The sequence below is a fragment of the Cricetulus griseus genome, chromosome 6, assembly GCF_003668045.3.
Source record: "Cricetulus griseus strain 17A/GY chromosome 6, alternate assembly CriGri-PICRH-1.0, whole genome shotgun sequence".
Classification (NCBI taxonomy): Eukaryota; Metazoa; Chordata; class Mammalia; order Rodentia; family Cricetidae; genus Cricetulus; species Cricetulus griseus.
The window spans coordinates 137,729,554-137,751,347 of record NC_048599.1 but is presented as its reverse complement, the minus strand read 5'-3'; the positions used below and the strand labels follow the sequence as shown (position 1 = coordinate 137,751,347).

Here is a 21,794-nt window from a genome sequence, read left to right as displayed (position 1 = left end):
GCATAGCCTTTTGTGGTTTTGTCTTCTGGTATTGGGTACCCATCAGCATCTGAGGATGTGGTGGCCTGCCAGTCCTGAGAGCCTCCCACACCCTTGGCTGCCCATGCAGCCCCTAGACCCAGTACTTCACCAGAGAGCAGGGAGAATGGAGGAATAGCTCTTCTTCCCATTTCATGAAAATGTCAGCTGGCCTGTACCTTCCTAGGCGAGATCCCTAGAACCAGCATCCCCCCCCACAATAGCAGCTCCCCTCACGATAGTAGGCATGGAACTAAGGCCCAACTGGGGCTTGCCTCTCCCTTAGTCACTATTATGACACCAGATTCTCTGGGAGTCCCAGAACCCTTGACTCTACAGGATTTGGTTCTTACATGTTTTTTTGTTTGTTTGTTTGTTTGTTTATTGGTTTTTCGAGACAGGATTTCTCTGTAGCATTGGAGGCTGTCCTGGAACTCCCTCTGTAGACCAGGCTGGTCTCAAACTCACAGAGATCCGCCAGCCTCTGCCTCCCGAGTGCTAGGATTAAAGGCGTGCGCCACCACCGCCTGGCCTCTTACATGGGTTTTATCCTCTGTTGTGGGAAATTTCCAACTCAGAGAAAAAGGGTAAATGTGACCAACCTGGTCCTGGTGCTTGTACCAGCTGTCAACAGGTGGTCACCCTTTAATCCAGCAGGTGGCTCATCATTCACAAACTACCAGCTGTGGTTGCCAGCTGATCAGGCACGTGCATCCAGGGTCCAGCCTTTTTAGTGGCTCCCTCTAACCTCCACATTAGATTTCTTCATTCTGGAATATTCGGGGGTTTTCAAGTATCTTGGTGCTATTGGTTTCTACCTCAGCTCTATGGCTGAGAGCTTGTCATTTGTATTAACACTTTAAGAAGACACCATGATCTGTGTTTTTACTATTTGGGGACAGGGCCTTGAAGGCCTGGTGCTGGCTTTCCTGGAATGACTGCAAGGCCATGAACCCGTCAGCCATCTTGAAAACCCAAGCAAAGCACAATCCCTAGCAGTGTGGCTCCCAAAAACCAACGAGGACTCCTAACTGCCTGCTTCTGAGAGTTCTGGGCCACTGTCCCCACAGGAGCCAGCAGAAGGGTAGAAAGCTGCAAAGGAAGGGGCCAGCTGGGGCTCTGCTCTGTATAAGCTTCCTACCCTTCCCACCACAGCACTGGGAGCTTTTGCCTCAACTCCATCCAGGAGGCCAGGCAGCAGCACCTGTCAAACAGCTACACTGGCTGGGCAGGGCTGGCAGGTCCCCACACCCATCTCAGGCATAGAGGACTCTAACTGCCTATAGCCTGTGGATTTTGACCAAGCTTTGTTCTGGTGCCTAGACTGGCTCTGCCACTCCTGGATTAGCTCTCCTCCATGGCCTGGAGGAGAGGGAAACACAAGGTGGGAATGCTCTAAAGATGGATATGAAGGGCACTGTATCTCTACGGAGTGGAGCTCAGCTGTGGGCTGTCAGCTTTGGTGTGGCCAGAGCCTGTGAGCTCAGGGTTATGGCTAAAACCTTTACCCTGTAATCTTGACCGTGTTCTGCTTCACCTACCCTGTACCACTGTCCCTAGTTGGTAGGTGAGGTTATGAGACACAGTTCCATGCTAGAAAAGCAGCTTTCAGAAGCCCGGATGCAGAAGGGCCTTGGACCACCCATCCACAGTGCCAGATGTTCAGATTCTCTGTCCTCCAGGCCCCTAGTCCTAGGCTTATGGGTAGACAGGGAGGGTTCCTTTGTTCCCAGAGCACTTCTACTTCCCTCTGTTCTATTCCTTGTTGGGCCAATCAGAAGGTAGACCAGCAAGGGCTGTCCTGTGGGAGGACTGGATGGCCTGTGGCGTCAGCCAGAGCACATCAGGAAGTGCACAGCCTCCCTCATGGCTCCACCCTTCTCCAGTCAAGGAGCATCTCCACACTCCCAGAGACCCAGGTTTCTGGTGTGCTCATAGCCCAGGCAGCCTCCAGCTGGCAGGTGGCTCTCACAAGACCCTGAGGTAAGTTCAGCTAACATACCCTTCCTGGAAGGTGGGTGGAAGCCTGTGGTGACTCTGGGGATCCTGGAGCAAGTACCCCAGAGCAGCAGTCAGTCAGCACCTACAGTCAGGTGGCCTTCATTCTCATCTTTTCATCTGACTAATCTTTGTTCATTGCAGCATAGTCCTCCAGGGCTGGGACTGTGTGGCAATGGGGCTGGAATGGCAGGCAATTGGTTCAAGGTTCTGAAAAATGTCCACTGGATCAACAAGAAGGTACAGCAGGGAACTGAGAAGTGCTTCTGAAGAATAAGCCTGCCATGGCCGTGTCTAGACCTAGGGATGCAGCTTCTCTGGTCAGGGTCCCAGCATTCTTAAAGGGCTGGAGACTGGGCTAGGGGCCTTCTATGGCTACTTTAACTCAGCCCAAGAGTCACTGAAGCCACTCACTGAGACTCCACCTGTCCACAGGTAGAAGCAGTGGGTAGTCCCACATGAGTAATACCCCTGTCAACAACTGGCCTGATTGATCCCCAGCATGTGGCCAGAGGCCAGAACTCATCTGGAGCAGAAAAGCACAGGGTTTCCTGGTGCCCAGCTCCTGAAAACCTGGAGGGGAGTCATAGCAGATGTCTGGAGACTGTGAATGACATTGCCTGCCTTTCCAGGGTACCCCAGCCTGGCAGGGAGATGAGACATGCTCCTATGGCCAACCCTCACTTGCCCTCCCAGAATAGCACCATGTCACAGGCAGCTGCCAGAGGGCTGTTGCATCACTGTCTGGCTACAACGGAAGGCTTGAAGGACATGGGGCCTGTCAGAGAATGAGGAAGTCACACATAGGACTGGCTCCCTGGCAGAGTGAGAAAGCCTCCAGCCAACCAGCCTCTCGGCCACAATCTGGACACGGGCCCGCCAGAGCCCGTGCCACCCAAGAAGGTGCCGTGTAGGATGGCTACTAGGGGCAAAAGCTCCCTACATTCATCTACCTTCAGGAGGTTCAAGAGCACTTTAGGGTAAAGGGCAGAAGCCAAAGAAGGGCCATTGTACAAGGAGTGTTCTCTTAGACCCCAACCTGCCCTTTCCCTGACATATCCAGGTGACTCAGGAAGAAAGTTTGAGGTAACAGAGGGGCAGTTGCTTGGGGAAGATGAGCTTGGCAGGGTGGCACTAGGAGGGGCTATCAGTGCACCTCTGCTATCCCTCAGAATCTGTGGAACAAAGATGAGGTTGACCCCTCAAATTTCTCCAGAATGAGTCCCTTGTGTCCTTGCCCAAAGCCCTGTTCTGGCACTCACAGGCCTGGGTCCTATTGTAGGCTGACTGCTCCAGACCCAGTAGAGAACAGAAGGTGGGCACTTCCTGAGCTGCTCTCCCCTGACTGTGACCACAGACTACAGAGGACATGTCAGACTATGAAAATGATGACGAGTGCTGGAGTGCCCTGGAGAGCTTCCGGGTGAAGCTCATCTCTGTTATTGACCCCTCACGAATCACACCCTATCTGCGCCAGTGCAAAGTCCTGAACCCCGATGATGAGGAGCAGGTGCTCAGTGACCCCAACCTGGTCATTCGCAAGCGGAAAGTGGGTGAGGGCTGCTCCCACACCAGCAGGGCTGTCCCTAGTCCCTCATGGTCCCCACAGACACCTGGCCAGAGGCTGCTACATGCTGTGCCGCCCTGGCCTTGTCCCCACCCAGCTCCATCTACACCTAGGATGTATGCATGAGAGCCTTCTCTCCTCTCATCATGCCTACCTGCTGCTACCCAGAGGAGGGAAGGGGAGTTCCTACCATTGTTCAGGCTGTGAGAGAGCCACAAGAGTGAAGGCAGCACCTTACTCTGCCTTGACTGAGACCTGCAGGGTGCCTTATGCAATGCCCCAGATCCCTCTGCTAGGAAGGGCCCAGAAACGAGGGCTGGGGGTCCACAGCTTGGCACCTCTACTCAGAGCAGTCATCCACTGTCCCACCTGGGCCCCAGAGCTTCTACATACCCAGACCTTGGCCTCAACTCTGTCTCTTCCATCTGTAGGTGTGCTACTGGACATCCTGCAGCGGACAGGCCACAAGGGCTATGTAGCCTTCCTTGAGAGTCTGGAACTCTATTACCCTCAATTATACAGGAAAGTCACGGGCAAGGAGCCAGCACGAGTCTTCTCCATGATCATTGGTGAGAGGCACAGAGTGGGTGGGTGCTGTGAGTGCAGTCAGGTGCCACCAGGTCCTGGCTTCTGTGATTACATCAGAATGAATGAGTCTAATACAAGCCCTGTGGTACATATCAGAGTAGTGGTACCAGTGACTACTCTCAGGTGCTCAGGGTCAGGGCTCCCTTCTCTGCCTTTCCTACTCCCATCCTAAGAACATCCACTAAGAAGAGGTGACCCCTCTATAAAGTATTAATTCCATGGGGCCCAGTTACCACCTAAGGACAGAATCCCACAGTTTCTAGAGGGGACAGAGGTGAACTGATGGAATAGCCACATCCCTATCAGTCCACATCCCTATCATTCATCTCATAAAGATCTTTATAAAGGTAGACAGAGGGCCAGGCATGCTGGCACACACCTTTAATCCCAGGGAGAAGCAGGCAGATCTCTGAGTTAGAGGCCACCCTGGACTACATAGTGAGACCTTTTCTCAGGGAAAAGAGAGAGAAAAAGAGAGAGAGAGAGAGAGAGAGAGAGAGAGGGCCAGCTGGAGTCCTGGCATGTGATAAGTTAGAATCTCAGTCAGTTCATATGTGAGGGGCAGCAAGGCAGACTGGGCCTGGTGAACAGTCCCCAGGGAGCCTTCCCACCAGCTTTCTCTCTGTGGAAGACCAGTAGTGCTCCCTCTGCCCCTCAAACTGCTGGTCTTCAAGCACATACTTCTGGACAAGGACAAGCACAGGGTCTGCAGGTGACAGCCACAGGCTCCATCTGACACTGCATGGTCCCCAGATGCATCAGGGGAGTCAGGCCTGACGCAGCTGCTGATGACAGAGGTCATGAAGCTGCAGAAGAAGGTTCAGGACCTGACGGCACTTCTGAGCTCCAAGGACGACTTCATCAAGGAGCTTCGGGTAAAGGACAGCCTCCTGCGCAAGCACCAGGAGCGTGTGCAGCGGCTCAAGGAAGAGTGTGAGCTGAGCAGCCGAGAGCTGAAGCGCTGCAAGGATGAGAACTATGACCTGGCCATGCGCCTAGCACATCTGAGTGAAGAGAAGGGCTCAGCGCTCATGCGGAACCGGGACCTGCAGCTCGAGGTGATCGCTTGTCCCACCAGCAGGGGGGTGGGGGTGGGGGTGTCTGGAGGAGGCTGCTGCTGACTGGACCACCCACAGGTGGACCGGCTCAGGCACAGCCTCATGAAGGCAGAGGATGATTGCAAGGTGGAGCGAAAACACACCCTGAAGCTCAGGCATGCTATGGAGCAGCGGCCCAGCCAGGAGCTGATGTGGGAGCTGCAGCAGGAAAAGGACTTGCTGCAGGCCCGGGTGCAGGAGCTGGAGGTCTCTGTACAGGTAGGGCTACCAGCAGTGCACACCAGGGGCACACCAGATGGTACAACTGCAATGGCCAGGCTTGTTGCCCTTTGCCACCTCCAGGAGGGCAAGCTAGACAGGAACAGCCCCTACATTCAAGTGCTGCAGGAGGACTGGCGCCAGGCACTGCAGGAGCACCAAGAGCAGGCCAACACCATCTTCTCCCTACGCAAGGACCTCCGCCAAGCTGAGGCCCTCCGGACCCGGGTGAGAGGGCAGGGCAGGCAAGCAGTACCCACTGGGTATCTGGAAGGCAGGGTCTGGAATGTAACTCACTGTCTCCCCTTCACCAATTCCTGGTGCACAGTGGTGTCATGTCCACAGCTAGGGTCATCCTTTCAGTTTACCGTGTGATCGGTGGTGGCTGAGGCCATGGTCTCAGACCAGGCAAGCCTGCTGTGGCCTGGGACTGCAGTGCCCTTCCCATCATCCCGGCTAGCCCGATCTTGAGTGCTCTGAAGGTGTTGCCTGAGTCCAGCCCAGGGCCAGGTGAGCAGTGGAGAGTGGGTGAGGCTGAGTGGTGCTTCCTGTAGTGCGTGGAGGAAAGGGAGATGTTCGAGCTGCAGTGCCTGGCCTTGCGTAAGGATGCCAAGATGTACAAGGACCGGATCGAGGCTATCCTGCAGCAGATGGAGGAAGTCTCCATTGAGCGGGACCAGGTAGGTGTTGCATTTGTGTTCAGAAGATGAGAATGAGAGGAGTGTTTGGGTGCCGGTGTAGAGGCTTTTGAAGCTGTGGTCAACTCATTACTTTATCTATCTATCTATCTATCTATCTATCTATCTATCTATCTATCTATCTATCTACCTACCTACCTATCTATTTATGCCTGAGGTAACTTGGCAATGTTGAAAGATAGAACCTGGAGCCTCTTGTACAAAGACAGGAACATCTGCCTCTCTCACAGGAAGGGCCAGTGTAGCAGGGGAGTCCCAGTGGCGCCTGTGCTGGTTAGGGGAAGGTCAGGGTTGGAAACTTCAATAGAGGAGAGGAAGTTGCTAGCTACACAGGTGGGAGGTGGAGGCCACAGTATTGGGTAGAAGAGCTGGTGGTAACCCCCTGGAATAGGCAGCAGTAGTAGTAGTGGTAGCTCATACCTGTACTCCCAGCATTTGGAGGTTGAAACAAAATAACTACTGTGAATTCAAGGCCAGCCTGGATTACACAGTGAGTTCCAAGCCAGTTTGGGCTACAATGGTAGACCCGGTCTCAAAAAACCAAAAACAACAAAAAGTAGTAGCAACTGAGCCAACTTTGGTGGCACATGCCTGTAATTCCAGGCTTTGGAGGTAGAGTCAGGAGGATCAAAAATTCAAGGCCATCCTCAGATACATAGTAAATTTTAGGCCAGTTTGGGAAATGAATGAAACTGTCTCCCAGGAAACAAAAGAAGAAGCATGGTATTCATTTTAAGAACAGCCATCAATCATGTTCTTTGTTTGTTTTTTGTTTTTTTGAGACAGTGTTTCTCTGTGTCATCTTGGCTGTCCTGGAACTCACTTTGTAGACCAGGCTGGCCTCCAACTCACAGAGATCCGCCTGCCTCTGCCTCCCCAGTGGTGGGATTAAAGGCGTGTGCCACCACCGCCCAGTGATCATATTCTTGATGTCAAGATGCATCCAGAACTTGAAAACATGCCACATGGGTGGGACAGAGACACATACTGACTAGGGATGTTTGACTTCTTGGTTGGACTTCCCTAGGAACTATCTTGAGTGTTGGCCATGGTCATTTCAGCTGCTTCTTTTTGGAGTTTTTCTTTTTAAATTAATTTTATTTATTTTTGATTGTTCTGAGACAGTGTCTTATGTAGCCTTGACTCAAAGTATGTCCAAAGACGACCTTGAACTACTGATCCTGCTTCTGCCTCCCAAATGCAAGGATGCTGGGTATGTGTTGCCCCACCCAGTGTCTGTTCTTCTGTACTGAGAGCCCCGACTGCTTTGAGAACCCCTCCAGTTCAGCAACTCCAACTGCACAACAGGGTGGCAAACATCCAGTCAGGACCTTTAGTAGAGGCTGCCGTTTGTACTGCCAAATAAAAGCCAAGAGCACCACTAACCAGGTCTCTTAATGAGGGTGTGCCCTCTCTTGTCCCTACAGGCTATGGCCTCGAGGGAAGAGCTGCATGCACAGTGTGCCCAGAGCTTTCAGGACAAAGACGAGCTTCGAAAGCAGGTTCGAGAGCTGAGTGAGAAGGCAGACGAGTTGCAGCTGCAGTTGTTCCAGAGTGAGGGCCGGTTAGTGGCCGCCGAGGGCAGACTCAAGCAGCAGCAGCTGGACATGCTCATCCTGGTAGGTCTCCCTGTCTGCTGTATCTTGGGCGGTCTGGGAAGTGAGGGAACTGGGGAGGACATGGGGTCAGGGCAAGATTCCAAGAGGGATCATGCAGCCTAGGGGCATCCCCATTCCTAACCTGGCACGGCTGGTGACCTGCTTGTGGCTTCCAAAAAATGCCTGGGCCTTCCTGAGTTCTTTTTCCTCTTTGGAGCTCCTCATGTCAGTGATAGACATATATGTAACTCAAGGTCCAGTCAGCACATAGGACAGCGGCCTTGATCATTCAGGTGGCTTAGTAGAGTAGAATTAAGAAAGACAGATGTTTTGGGCAGGGTCCTGAAGAGACGTACGGGCATGACTGAGCATGCAGGGCCTGCCTAGAGGATGGAGCCCTCACCATGCCTTGCACACCCCCTGCCCAGGTGCTTAGAACCCTGTAGCCCACTGACCAATTCCCTTTTCTGTGGCTACAGAGCTCTGACCTGGAGGACACTTCACCCAGGAACTCCCAGGAGGTGAGTGTGATCCAATGGGTGGGCACAGAGTGGGCCTCTTCCAGGCCTGCAACCTCCCTCTGACCCCACACTCATCTCCCACATGGTCCTGTTCACCTGAACTGGGCTGTCCCTTCTCTCTCCTTTTGGGTTGGATACAGGGAAGAGTGCTGACCAAATTCTGAGGCCTTTGTTTGTGAGCAAAGTGAGGCACCATCCAATGCCCACAGCCTGGCCTCTTAGGACAGGAACTTTATGCTAGGGTTCCCTTTGACCGTTGGCCTGGCTGGCACTGAGTCTCTGAGGATCTCTGTGCAGAGGGGTGACAGTGATGGCTGTACCAACTGAGAAGCTAAAGTCAAGTGGGCAGTGGGGTCGGCCACTGGAAGGACAATGGTGGCTTGTACCATGGCCTAACTGGGTGGCATGTCTCTGTCTGGAAGCTCTCACTGCCTCAGGATCTGGAGGAGGATGCCCAGCTCTCAGACAAAGGTGAGGAGGGGGGGTACCATGCTCTTCCAGAACCTCCCCTACCCCTAAGGCACCTGGGCTGTAGTCTCCTGGCCTCCCAGAGCCCTGGCCCATCCTTAGCACACAGAGTTGTGTGACTTACTCTGTCTCAGTAGTCACCACTCCAGGGACGGAAGAACTGAGGCACGGAATGGCAGTGGTGAAGGGCTAAATTTTTAGGCTAACACACCCAGAGAATAAGGAATCTGATTTGAACATGGGGCTTAGGTCTCAGGGTCTGTGGCTCAGAGGGCAGAGGGATATACTAGCCAGTATCCAGGTGTGCTCAGTGAGGAAGTAAGAGATGGTGCTATGGACAGAGCAGCAAGCAAGGAGATAGGGGTATGCTATCCACAGTAGCAGGCTGCCAAACAGGACTCTCCTCTGATCTGAGTGTTGGCTCATTAGTCCTGGGGGTGACAGTTGGGGGAGCTGGTGAGAACACTGTCCTGAAGTAGCTGGAGGTAGGAGGTGGGGGTCTGGTACAGGGAGGAGGAATCCTGAGAGCTTTCGTGAGAAGTTAGACAGACTTCCTCCACCCCGGGCTTTAACCAAAGGCAAAAGGGGAACAAGTGGTGCGGATGGAGAAGTGTAGAGGTGGCTCACCCACTGTAGCCCCCAGGAACCAAGTTGAGGCCACTGAGCTCCATGTGGGCACAAAAGGAGGAGAACCCAAGAACAGCCAGCTCCCTGAAAAGCATGCCAGGAGTTCATGAAAATGAGAGGGGTAGGGGATAGGTCTGCTGGTTGCTCTCGTACTCTGAGTATAACTGTTTCTTGAGGTATAACTGTTTCTTGAGGTTCATAGCCCTCCCTGGACACCTACCTGGAGACTTGAGCCGTGCTCTTCCCACCTAGTCTGGTCTAACTAATATAGTGTACTTGCTCTCACCTCCAGAGGTCCTGAGATCACCACTAGGCACATAAAGGAGATGTTCCTGTTGCCAAGCCAACAGGAACATGGCCTGGGACATGCATGAGCAAACTGTCCTGGAGACCAAGAGTCTTTCCTACCCATCCACCCTTGTATGTTTGGTGACAGTCAACTTGAAAGGTGTGGGTGGGTGAGTGATGGTAGGAGCCCTGTTGAGTACTCCTGGCAGCCAAAAGCTGGCTCAGCCTGTCCCTGTCTTAGGAAATGCAGTCTCCACTGGACTTGCCTGAGGATCCCAGCTCATAAGGACTAGTGCTAGTGGGGCTGTTAGCAGAGGGAGGTGGTGGCCATGCCAAATGCCTCCCCCCAACACACAGCTCTTCCTTTCAGGTGTCCTGGCAGACAGGGAGAGCCCAGAGCAGCCCTTCGTGGCTCAGAGCAAGGAGCAGCTTTCACAAACCCATGTAAGGCTGACTGGGGCCCCCAGAACCTTGGTGACTCAAGGGGAGGAAGGTGACTCCACCTGTACCCCTGGACAACTAGGGATCACAAGGTGCATGCATGTGATATAATGTTTGGGTAGTGTTTGGTACATGAAGTGGAGACCCCCCTTCTTGGACAGACCTCTAGATGTATGGTGGTTGGATGGGGTGGGAGCAACATGAAAGGACCCCCATGCAGCAAAAGAAGTGTATCAGGCTTTCTCTGGGTGGCTAACCAGATCCCAAATGATGTGGAAACTTATTAGTTATCAATGTTCAGCCTTATTCTTGTCCTACTAGGTCTTATAACTTAATTCAACCTGTTTCTCTTCATCTATGTTTTGCCTCGGGGCTTTTTGCCTTTCATTCTGCATGTCCTACTTTTCCTGCTTCCTCTGTGTCTGTCTGTCTGGTCTTTCTCACCCATTCTCTTCTCTCTCAAGCCTGGGTTCCACCTACTACTTATTCTCTCTGAATACTAGCCCCACCTATCCCTCTTCTGTCTAGCTTTTCATTAGACCATTTAGGTGCCTTAGGTAGGCAAGGTAAAAGAGCAACACATAATTAAACAAATAAAGCATAGACAAAAAAACAACTTAACTTTACATAAAGTAATATCCTGCAACATAAAGAAACGTAACACACCTTTACATAGTTAAAGTAATATTCCTCAACAAAGAAGTCATCCAGTCAGCCAGATGCTCGCTCATCTTGGGAGTCCATCAGGCATTCTGCCAGCTGGCTCAGTTTCACTCTTTCAGGAGTCCCAGGGCAGCCTTGGGAAGGTCCACGGTGTCCAGCTGCCAGCACCGTTCCTTGTGCAAGGCACTGGGCCCAGCAGCAGCGAGCCCCCGGAGAAAGAGCGGCGGCGTCTCAAGGAGAGCTTCGAGAACTACCGCAGGTGTGGGGCGGCGGGCAGGACGGCCTAGGAGGGTGGGACACCTGCGTGTACCTGCTCACACTGCGGTCCCACAGGAAGCGGGCGCTCCGCAAGGCTCAGAACAGCTGGCGACAGGACGAGGGGGACCGCGAGAACACCACAGGCAGCGACAACACCGACACCGAGGGCTCCTAGCAGCCCGCGCCGAGGCTGAGCGTCTGTGTAATTGTGAAGGGGTGCTGCATTTTTTACTGTACGCTACACATGCGTTGTACACGTATTGGAAAATACAACTAAATAAAGTGACCACCAAGCCGAGCCTGTTAGGAGGGTATGCACTTGGGGGGACGCCAGGGGGCGACAGAGGGCAGCGCGCCGGCGGCGACAGAAGCCGGAGAGGGCCGCTTCCGGCCACGGCGCCCGTTTCCAAGATGGCCGATGCGGCCTCAGTCGTACGGGGCGGTGCAAGAAGGGGCGGCCCAGGACTTCGGGCAGGATGTTGCGGACAGCTCTGAGCCGCGTGCCCATACTCCTGCGTAGTGTGCGGACCCGGAATCCCGGCCCGGGGCGGCTCTGGGATTCAGAGGCTCGCCTGAGGACCGCGGAGAGACGACGGGGCTGGGCCTGGGGCTGGCGTAGCTCGAGCACCGCGCAGGGATCAGGGCCTGTGGCAGCGCTGGGGCGCGTGGAGGCGGACCGCTACCAGCTCGTCTACACCTGCAAGGTGGGCGCGGTCGGCAGAACCTGGCGCTGGTCGACTTCTAAAGGGGCTGGTTGACTTCGGGAAGGAATGAGGTTCTGGGAGAAGGGATGGAAGTAACCCTCGGCCAGGGAGGGGGCGGGGTCTTCCACGAGAGGGCTGAGAAGGGGTGAAGCTATCTTTGAGGGACAGGACCTTCTGAGTGATGAGTAAGGTTGTCGTTCTAGGGAGAAAGTGACTGGGATTTCTCCTAGGTGGGACCATCTGGGAAAGAGTTGGGGCTGTCCCTCAGGGTGGAGTCAGCCTGAGGGGCTTTCCTGTGTGTACCTAGCCTGACCACCTCTCTCACCCAGCTAGGTCTGTGGTACTCGGTCATCCAAGAGCATCTCAAAGTTGGCCTACCACCACGGTGTGGTCATTGTCACCTGCCCTGGCTGCCAGAACCACCACATCATCGCTGACAACCTAGGCTGGTTCTCTGACCTGAAGGGGAAGAGGTGAGTCCAGCTGGGAGGGGTAGGAGGCTGTAGGATTGTGGCTCTTTATGAACCGGCTCAAGACCCCTCTACCTGGACAGCCCAGCTTCATGTGGATCTAGAAACTGTTGATTTTGAACTTCGGATAAAGCATGGATAGCCCCCAGATGTGGCAAACCATATCTCTAGACATCTCAGTCTAGTTCTATGGCTCTGCCTGTCACTGCCTGACCTCTAATCTGTTCAATGGCCTTTTCACTTTCTTTTAAAGATTTTATTTATTGATTATGCATACAACATTCTGCTTCCATGTATATCTGCACACCAGAAGAGGGCACCAGATCTCATAGAGGATGGCACCATGTGGTTGCTGGGAATTGAACTCAGGACCTTTGGAAGAGCAGTCGGTGCTCTTAACCTTTGAACCATCTCTCCAGCTGGGCCCTTTCACTTTCTAATGAAGGACTTTTGTCCTCTGCCAACTCAGAGCAGACGGACGGGTTGTCAGACTGTGGAGTGAGTGCCGACCTGCAGTTGGCGTACCTACTTTTGGGAGGACAGTGGGGGAGTGCCAGGAGCCAGTCTGGAGGATGTGCCTAATGGCTTCCTAGTGTCCTCCTGTGAGGAGGGTTCAGTGGCAGGAGTATGGGCAGAGCCACAGAGGAGAGCCTGTGAGATAAGCATGCAGGCCTTAGGTCTCTAGTGTTCACCAGTTGGACCTGTGCTACAGAGAAATCTCAGCTCTGATACCTAGAAACAGAACAGAACTGCAGGGATGGCTACCTGGTGAGAGGCAGGGCCAAGGCCCCTGATGGTACACTGTGCAGCGGAGATGACACCCTGTCTGCTGGTTTCTCGGGTGGCACTTACTAATACACATTTGGTGAAGGTACATTAGTACCTGTGAGGTACTGGTGTCACCTAGGTGCTGGGACAAGTGGTCCAGATCCAAGCTGGCCCTTGAGGGAGCCCAGTATGGAGCTAATGCTGCCTTCCTGTCTTGCAGGAACATCGAAGAGATCCTGGCAGCCAGAGGAGAGGAGGTACGCCGAGTGTCTGGCGAGGGTGCCCTGGAACTGATTCTGGAGGCTGCTGAACCACCTGCTGCCCCAGAAGGGGGTGAGGATCCTACCCTTCCCGGCAAGATTGAACAGAACTGACTTGTACACTCTGCGGCTGTGGACTCCAGCCCCCCAAAAGTTACTGCATCCACTTGGAACCTCTCAGGCCTGGCCTGTTCCTTGTCAGTAAACAGCTGTCACCTCCAGGTGCTGGGCCTGGGCTCCTGTTTTTCTTTTATGAAGTCAGAACAACTCTGTGGCTCTAGGACTGCAGCCTCACGAGCATCCCACCTCTTCAGAGGAGTCACCTCCTCCCTGTCTGTGGTAGTCCTCCTCCCAGTGAGGCTGGGGCTGGGGATTGAGTTAGACTTGTAGTCACAAGTTTCTGTCCCTCAGAGTTCTACTACTTCCTCCTATGTTGCCTGTTATCTCCTGGCTAGCAGGAGTGAGCTAGTGTCAAGCCCACCCTGAGGCATGGCTTTGTAGCAGAACAGGCTTCTCAGCGTGGCCATAGACCTGTAGGATACTGCTCAGAGGCTTGGAAGAAGAGGAAGCCAAGGAGAGGCCCCCATGAGCTGCCTGCACCTCTCAATGCTTCTTCCTGTGTTGGGGCCTAAGAGGAGATGTGTGGCCGTCATGAAGGCCACATCATGCTTGCCTTGGTGTGTGGTTCATCTCCCAACTTTGTTTGACACGCCTTCAGGATGTCCTTGTGTTTAGGAAAACAAACAGATGCAAGACCAGGACAGGCTTTTTGCAGGAGTTTCTGGGCCCCGTGACCTTCAACATTAATCACCAGCCCATCTGGCAGGGAAAGACCTGGGACAGGATGGTGGAGAGGACAGCTGAGTGGAGTATGACAGTGACACAATGCCGCCCTGTCTCCTGGGACCCAGCTAGTGATTAGCAGTTCACTTTAGGCCGTGGGAGGCCGGGTGCACTTGCAGTCTGAGCCTCCACTTGATTACCCCCTGTCCTTCCCTCAGCAAACACCCTGCTATTATCCCCACCCAGAGCCTCCTGTGCCATTTGTGCAGACTGTCATAGTCCCAGAGGCAGAGCCAGCCCCCAACTCCAGCCCGCTCCCTGTGGAGGACACAGAGGTCAGAGGGGACTGTGTTGCTGTGGGCCTTCAAGTGCAGGAGGCCAGTGGCGCCTGGCTAGGCTTCCCTGTTGCCTATGAGTGTCTGGACCTGAGTTTGAGGAAGCCTAGAGCTGGCTATACCTGATGGCTAATGCAGAGCTGGATCTAGGGGACCTCTGGATGGGAAGTCAGACCATGGTTTGGACTTACCTCTGTGTGTGCCTTCTGTATGCTGCTGCTCCCCATCTGGGGCCTTAGAGCTCCAGAGCCCTCCTTCCAGGGAGGTTCCACTTTTCAGCCTCACCTTCCACACAGACCATTATTGTACAGTCCATATCCCTACCCTGTTCTGCAGATTCACCCTGGGCCACTGTTCCCAATTATATGGCAGCTTGGAGTTGTTCCGACTAGCTAGTTAAGCGGTCTACTGCTTCCTCCCTCTCAGGGAGTCTTTAGTAAAGTACCACCCCAACATCCTTGTTGGCCAGCTCAGTGCTTTCAGTGTGACTCCTGTGCAATGGTGTGGCCCTCTCACCATATTCCCTTCCCATGGCAGCTCCTTTCAAAGTTGGCCTCACAGCACCTAAGCAATTCTAGCTTGCCTGAAAGAGTTTGGCTGCCTCTAGAGCCATCACAGTGATCCAGACTCCCAGTGACTTCTCTAGAATATTTTACTGGTCTTAGCTTATGTTCTGCCTCCCTTGGCCTATGTCAGGCCTCTCCCCAAAGGGCCCATTAGGACTTGAGTTCCATGGGATGCTGCTCACCACATGAACACTGAGGACAAGCCAGGCCCTCTGAGTTCCTGTTGCTTGGACTGGCATAATCTAGTCTCAGTAATATGAACTGCTAAGATAAAGGAAGCCCTGTGGCTGGAGCTAATCCAGTCAAGGTAAGACTGCTCAGAAGGGGCCAGTCCTCAGTGTTCACCAACGCACAGTGACATCCCTGGTTTCTGCTCCCTGTCTCTGGAAAGCCAAGGCAATGGAGAACAGCAGAGAATGCAGAGATTGAGGCCCTGGCCCCAGCCCCTCATTGCTACACACAGCGGGGCCATATTGCTCCTGATCTCAAATGGCTTGTACGCTGGAAGACACTGCATTGGGGAAGCCAACCCCATGTCCTGGGAAGGCTGACTGACACAAATTAAAACAGAAGCCACGCTCACTTGGCAGACTTTTATTTTTGGGTAAAACAAAAACGTACCTCTTGGGCTGGAAAGAACCCGTGGATAACATGGCAAACACGTGTGAGCAATAAATACGCATGTACATTCAAGTATGCAGGCGGCCGCTATGTCCCGCCTGAGACCCTGTGCTCTGGTATATGCTCCTGCCCTTGGGGTGCTGTTGCCTCTCAGAAGTTGGATCCCCAGGGCTGGCCCTTCAGTTTCCCTTACCCTGGCTCTCTCCTAGGCTGCAGGGTAAGAGACCCTGTGTTAGAAGGTTGTACAGAGCCCTCCAGTAGGGCTACCTGCAGGATCTGCAGGCAAGAGCTGGGACCATAGTCCCCAAAGGTCTGTCTCATGGATGCCCCAGCAGTCCAGCCTGAATCCCCACCCCAACTATAGTGCCCTGTGTCCAACCCAGATATCGCAGCTGGACCCCTTGATGAGAAAGCCAAGATACCATTTCCCTAGTAAAATTGGGTGGATGTTCACTGAGGGGACTAGAGGATCTAGCTGAGCAGATTCCTCATGAATACCCACTGCCAGCCAGCAGGACAAGTCCTCTAGGACAAGCCCCTGCCCGTGTTTTTGGCTTGGAGGCTTGCCTTGTCCCTCCTGCTTCAAAGGCCAAGTGTGAGGCTGGGGACTACTTGGTCAGGGTGTCTGGACTTTGCAGCTGCCAATCTCCCACATCAGAGTTGGGCACAGACAGGGCCAGGATAGGGCCTACCCTGGGGAGGCGAGGCAGAATACAGAGTGTACCTCCTGCGTAGCCATCCCAGGACCAGCTGGGGGACAGAACATGCCATGCCACTGTAGCCCCCAGAAGAGTCTTTGAGGCTCCCCTGGGAAGCTTGGGGGAGTTGGCAGAATTTCACATTTGGCAGGGCAGGGCTTGAGGGAGAAGGGTCTGGACAGCACCGGGGCTTGGGGCCAACATGCTGAAGGCCCGGCCTGGAACAGGGCAGGGCAGGGCCTGCAGGAAGCTACGTGCCTTATGGGGACAGAAGCATGCCCTCCCCCATATAGCAGCTCCAGCCTGAGCCCTCCACCCTGGGATGGGGGTTCCTTGAGGGCTGGGTGCCCACCATCTGGCTCAGTGGGAAGAGGTTAGGGGCTGAGCTGGCCTTCCATCATGGCCTTGGAAAGATTTGGCTTATCAAGGGGCCATGGCCACTGTGGACAACTGAATCCCCAGAGTCCAGGGCAGGGCATGCCTGGCTGGAGGGTTAGGCCTTAGCTGGCACCTGGTGGACACTGCTGCCGGGGCTCATGAAGCCCACTGGCCTCCTGCTCAGGGCTCCCAGCAAGGTCCACACGCTGCTCATCCATCCGCTTAGCCTGCACTCTCTGGATAAGGCTGAAGAAATCCTCATCAGGCATGGTGGGGCCTCGGGGCAGCACATCGGGGGGTGGGCAGCGCTGGTCATCAATCCTGGAAGACTGGGCAGACACACAGTGTAGGTTGATGGTCTTGCATTTCTCAGGCCTTTGGAGGACCTATCCTTGCAGTGGGTGGGCAATGGGCTTTTTGAAAAATATGAGAACATGAAGCACTGACTTGGGAGGAGTGGTATAATACTCCAAGGGGGACTTGCTTCAGCCATCTCTTGCTTCCCTGGTTCTAGGGTAGTGTTAGCAGCCTTGCCCTAGCAATGTCTCTTGAAGACATCTCCCCAGAGCTGTGGCTGGCCAACCAAACAGAAAGGGGTGGATGATATATTCTGGGTAGAACAAGCCAGCAGCTACTGGGCAGCCCTAAGGCCAACTCCTGGGACCTGCTGATACAGGGACTGTACCCTAAAACTACCCTGGAACCTAGCACAACCCTGGACTGCCCTCAGAGGGCCTGGGGCTATAGATCAGAGCCTGTTGTTTGGAAATCATCACCACCACCCCAACCCCAAACCCGCCAAGGATCTCCTTTGGATCAATCAGCTGACACCACAGGCTCTGCCTGTCCTGATGTGGAGGCTGGGGGGCCTGAAAGGTGTTGGTTTTTCTTCAGGGCCGGGAGCAGAAGGAACCGGAGCCGGTGCAGCTGATGGCTCAAGTATTGGAGTGGGCAGGGCTTCTCAGGAGGAGCTGACTTAGAGGAGGCTGTCTGGATGCTGCTGTGGTTCTGTCTCCTCTGTGAGAATGAACATTGATCTGGAAACTTAGCCTGATGCAGAGGTGGAGTACTGGCCCCCATCATTCCTGCATCTGACCAAGCCCCACCACTGCTTCAGTCGGAGGGCAGCTGGCCTGCAGAGTGAACCTACCACCTACCCTCTGTGCTGCCAGGCCTTGGGTAGGTGGCTCAGGTCAGCAGCACGCCTGCCTCTCCCCATCCCATATAGTGAGGCCCATCCATAGGTAGTCCTACCCAGGTTCTGTCTTCAGAAGCCTAGGTACTCCATCTTACCTGTCGGCCCCATGATGTGTGGTCTTTTTCAGAGCTATTCCTGCCCTGATTCCTCCAGATAGCTGATAATACCCCAGCTCTCTCTCCCTCCCAATTCCAGGATACCACTTAACCCTCAGCTTCATCTGCCCAGATGTGGAAGCTGGAGTGGACATTGCTGGATTTGGGGACCTGGCAACCCAGGCTGAACTCAGGCACCAAAGTGTGCTGAGGTTGCTGCCTCAAAAGGTGCTTGGCCCCTTGGCAGAGGAGGGTTTCAGGCCTGAGCATCTGTGCATGGTCCCTGACTCTACCTGTGCCAGCTTGTTGCTATGTCTGCCTCAAACAAGACCAGAGAGACCAGAGCTTGCTGTGTGTCTGCTGGGTGTGTCTATACTGCAAAAGGCAGAGGACCATTAGAAGGTTGGCCTAGAAGAGGCCCCACCCATTGTCTCCTGTGTGCAGGCCTACCTGGTACTTGATAAGCATGTTGAAAAACTCATCCCCTGGCTCCTGGGGGTCCCCGTCGCCTCGGAGGTGCCCCACATTGTTGAGAGTGATACGTAGCCCAGGCAGGCTGCCCACGCTAGCCCTCTGGTCGTCCAGCCGGCGGCTCTGAGAGCTGGCAATGAGGTCAAAGAACTCCTCAGTCTGTGGTGAAGCTGTCACAGAGGGCTGAGCTGTAAGGGGCAGACAGAAGGTGAGTCTGGAAAAGGGCAGGCACTGGGAACACTGGCTGGCATCTTGGACTGGCCTAGCTCTCTCCAAGGGAATATGGCCCCAGAAAGCCTTCTATGCCTGGGGCTGCTCCTAACCATTTTGCCCCTGCCCTGCCTCCCACCCCTGCCTCTCAGGACTTCAGAAACTGACAGGAGAAAGCTTTGGCCTCCCACACACCCAAAAGCTGGGATGCATAGACACTGCCTGCTCTTCAAGGCGGGGTAATTACATACTTCCCAGGATGCAGCTTTGGGGATAAGTGTGGAGCGAGCGCTGGGTGATGGGGGCACTTTAGCTGGCCCTCCTGCCCTCTGGACTAGCTCGCTGGGGGCTCATATGATTAGTGCTGGGTCTGGCTGGTGGGCTCACAGGGGCTCTGTACTCACCTGCCCTCTCCTCCAGGGCGGGGGCAGCTGTGGCCTCGGCAGCTCCTGCCTGGCCTTCCTCCAGGGGGCAGCGCTGGTCATCCATACGACTGCTCTGGAACTTACTCAGCAGGTCGAAGAAGCACTCCTCGTCAGAAGATGGGGCCCTGGGAATACCCTGGGTGGGGAGGGAGGTACCAATTCAGCCCTCATTGCCCCAGCCTCCTAGACCAATGGGAGGACTGCCCACCCTAACCACACACATTCCCAAGACAAGGTCTCAGGACCCTCTCAGGGCACCACCCTCATTGACATAATGCCCCCAAATCCGCCTGTCTCCTGTCAGCACTTCTGTGGCTGCCACCCCTCACAGCCAGCCTCAGTTACATCCCTGTCTTGTTGCTACCTCAGCCTGGCCACTTCTACCCAATCTCAGTGTAGACTTTCCCCAAGCTGACCCAGGCCAGGAACCACCATCTTCAGGAATTCTCCTGCATTCCATCCCAGAGGGCCCTGTCAGTCATACTGAGTTACATCTGTGCCTGACCCCCAATCCTGCCACCCTCCAATGTCCAGTGAGTAGGCCTCTGCAAGCATGGAGCCAGGACTGCCACAAGATATGTGACCTCAGTAGCCAATCTGTCTGCAATGATGGAAGGATCCATAGGTTTTCTCACCAAGGGCATGGAGACCCAGGTGGGAGATGAGGGTCTTTTTGCCTTTCTGGGCTTAGGCCACACAATGAAAAGATTGTAAACTCGTGTCAAGCTCAGAAGACAGCAGCTGTGTGAGGGCCGGTGTATAAGGGAAGACACTAACTGCCCTAGGTCCTCTGTGAGCTAGCTGAGGGGAGGACCCCGGTGAGTGAGGGGAAAGGGCTGGACCTCCATAGGGGTTGAGAGTGGGAATACAGCTGCCTACTGCTCCAAGTTCCTTCCTGGAGAGGAAGAACTTTGCAGAGTCCATACTGGGCTCTAGATTCCTGAGCTGATTGGATTGGCAAGATCTAATGTATGGGTAGTTGAGTGTGTGTGTTTGGGGGTCTAGTCTAAGGCCTAGGTCAGAGATGACTGTTCTGAGTCCAGACAAGTCATGGGGGTGCATGAGGCTACTTCCAAAGGGAGGGTTTGGGTCTGTGAACCCTGAGCATCAGGTGCCTGGGACAGGCTATGCCATTCGAAACTCAGTTTACACATCCTTGGAGGCAAGGGGTATGACTTTGGCCTGCTCTGCAGGCTGGGTCTCAGAAGCCTTGCAATGGATGGGATACGGGTCCAGATCCACCTGCTGCAAGAAGCTGGAACCTGCCCCTAGCCCACTTAAGTCCACACAAACAGCAAGGAAGCAATGACGGTGAAGGCCTGGTTCTGCAGAGCTATGGCCTTCTGAATGCAGGAAGATTCCTACCATAAGGTACTTTCCATGTCTCGGATTGCCCTGCACAAAGAGGCACAGGCACAGAGAGGTTGTATGGCCTCCCCAAGGTCACACAGAGTAAGAACAGAACTAGTATCTGGATACAAGCAGACCTGGTGGACAACCCCAGCATAGGACTCGACTCGGGACTCTGTAGGCAACGTGGACCCAGTCATGGGAGCTGTAGCCAGGGAAGTCACATGCAAAGAAAAGAGACCCTACTGGATCTGGGTGCTCGGGTTGACCTTGCTCTCCTTCAGGCTTTGTCCTTCTGTGGCCTAAATAAGTCCTGCAGCCTGACACTGTCAGAGCCAGGAGAAAAACCAGAGCCAAAAGAAAAGGAAAGCTAACATACACAGCCCCAACCGAACGACAATGAGCACCTGGCTGAGCCCACACTCCTCAAGGCCAGTGGGGGCTGCTCAGGTGTGTCTGAAGGACTGGATGCCTGCAGGGTCCGAGCTGCACTGTAGACAGGGTCTGCTTAGCAACTGCACACACACACACACACACACACACACACACACACACACACACACACACACACACACACACACACACTCACACACACACACAGAGCTCCAGTCTTCCCTGCTTGGATCTGGATTTGTTCTGAGACTCCTCTTGCCCTCACTCCTGAGATGTCAAGAACGATATTATCCAGGACAGAGACGTGGGCTCCCCATACCCATACCCCTCAGGAGCACGATCCCATTTCTGAGAGAGTCTTGTGAGGACTGTGAAAGTCTCCCCTGTCCCCTGCCCAAAGTCTCTGACTCTTTCCCAAAGGTCTGAGTTCCTCTCGAGGTCTGACTGCAATCTCTACTGCTTTAGTTTAAGCCCAGGTCCCAGAGAAGTGTACAGACAGGGCCTAGCCCACCTCTACCCTGGCTGACCAAAGTCCCTGCATGCCCAACGACCCACACTCACACAGGATCACAGGCTCCCTCCAGCAGCAGCAATCAGGAGCTGTATGGGCGCCAGGCCACGTGCAACCCAGGCAGGATGCCAAGGTGCCAGGCACAGCCGCTACCACCTGCTCGAAGTGCCAAGCGTCTCCTCGCTGCCGCTGCTGGGACCCACAGTGTTCGCCAGATGCTTAAATAGGAGCCAGAGAGAAGGCTGGGCTCTCTCAGTTCCCGCCCTCACTGCTACAGATCTTGAGTGCTTGAACACACACACACACACACACACACACACACACACACACTAATAAGGCTGGATTCTCCCAGTACCCACCCTCACTGCTGTAGCTCACGAGTGTGTGAGCACACCTCTCCCTCCCTTCCTCCCTCCCTCCCTCCTTCCCACCCTCCCCGCCTCTCTCAACAATGAGCTGGCTCCCCCCAGCTCAACAGAGCGCACCCCTTGAGGCCTGTGGGTGGGCAT

At 54.3% G+C, this 21,794-nt stretch overlaps 3 protein-coding genes across 8 annotated transcripts in view; 2 read left to right on the top strand and 1 right to left on the bottom strand.

Annotated features, from left to right (window-relative positions):
- The first annotated feature begins 540 nt into the window (after window positions 1–540).
- On the top strand, window positions 541–11,347 carry Card9 (caspase recruitment domain family member 9). Of its 3 annotated transcripts, XM_035446550.1 has the most exons (12): window positions 541–3,569; window positions 4,015–4,152; window positions 4,925–5,229; window positions 5,308–5,487; window positions 5,572–5,715; window positions 6,042–6,167; window positions 7,613–7,804; window positions 8,263–8,304; window positions 8,727–8,775; window positions 10,058–10,131; window positions 10,950–11,050; window positions 11,125–11,347. In XM_035446550.1, the coding sequence occupies exons 1-12, from the start codon at window positions 3,386–3,388 to the stop codon at window positions 11,222–11,224; spliced, it is 1,635 nt and encodes a 544-aa protein (XP_035302441.1). In that variant the 5' UTR covers window positions 541–3,385; the 3' UTR covers window positions 11,225–11,347. The 3 variants fall into 3 exon arrangements, with proteins under 3 accessions (XP_035302441.1, XP_035302440.1, XP_035302439.1); XM_035446549.1 differs by lacking the exons at window positions 541–3,569; window positions 4,015–4,152 and having other exon boundaries at window positions 4,349–5,229; window positions 10,911–11,050; XM_035446548.1 differs by lacking the exons at window positions 541–3,569; window positions 4,015–4,152 and having other exon boundaries at window positions 4,349–5,229; window positions 5,308–5,715; window positions 10,911–11,050.
- Window positions 11,348–11,432: 85 nt separating this feature from the next.
- Dnlz (DNL-type zinc finger) lies at window positions 11,433–15,517 on the top strand. Of its 2 annotated transcripts, none has more exons than XM_027422948.2 (3): window positions 11,433–11,753; window positions 12,083–12,226; window positions 13,212–13,348. In XM_027422948.2, exons 1-2 carry the CDS (start codon window positions 11,526–11,528, stop codon window positions 12,188–12,190), a joined length of 336 nt encoding a protein of 111 aa, XP_027278749.1. In that variant the 5' UTR covers window positions 11,433–11,525; the 3' UTR covers window positions 12,191–12,226; window positions 13,212–13,348. The 2 variants fall into 2 exon arrangements, with proteins under 2 accessions (XP_027278749.1, XP_027278748.1); XM_027422947.2 differs by having other exon boundaries at window positions 11,437–11,753; window positions 12,087–12,226; window positions 13,212–15,517.
- The window catches only part of Gpsm1 (G protein signaling modulator 1), a 27,946-nt gene continuing 21,665 nt past the window's right edge, over window positions 15,514–21,794 (bottom strand). For 2 of the 3 annotated variants that reach the window (XM_027422938.2, XM_027422942.2), the window contains 3 exons: window positions 19,011–19,167; window positions 18,376–18,584; window positions 15,514–16,961 (listed from right to left, as the gene is read on the bottom strand). In XM_027422938.2, the coding sequence (XP_027278739.1) occupies window positions 16,755–16,961; window positions 18,376–18,584; window positions 19,011–19,167 (573 nt within the window). In that variant the 3' untranslated portion in view covers window positions 15,514–16,754. The other variant, XM_027422939.2, reaches the window with a different exon arrangement.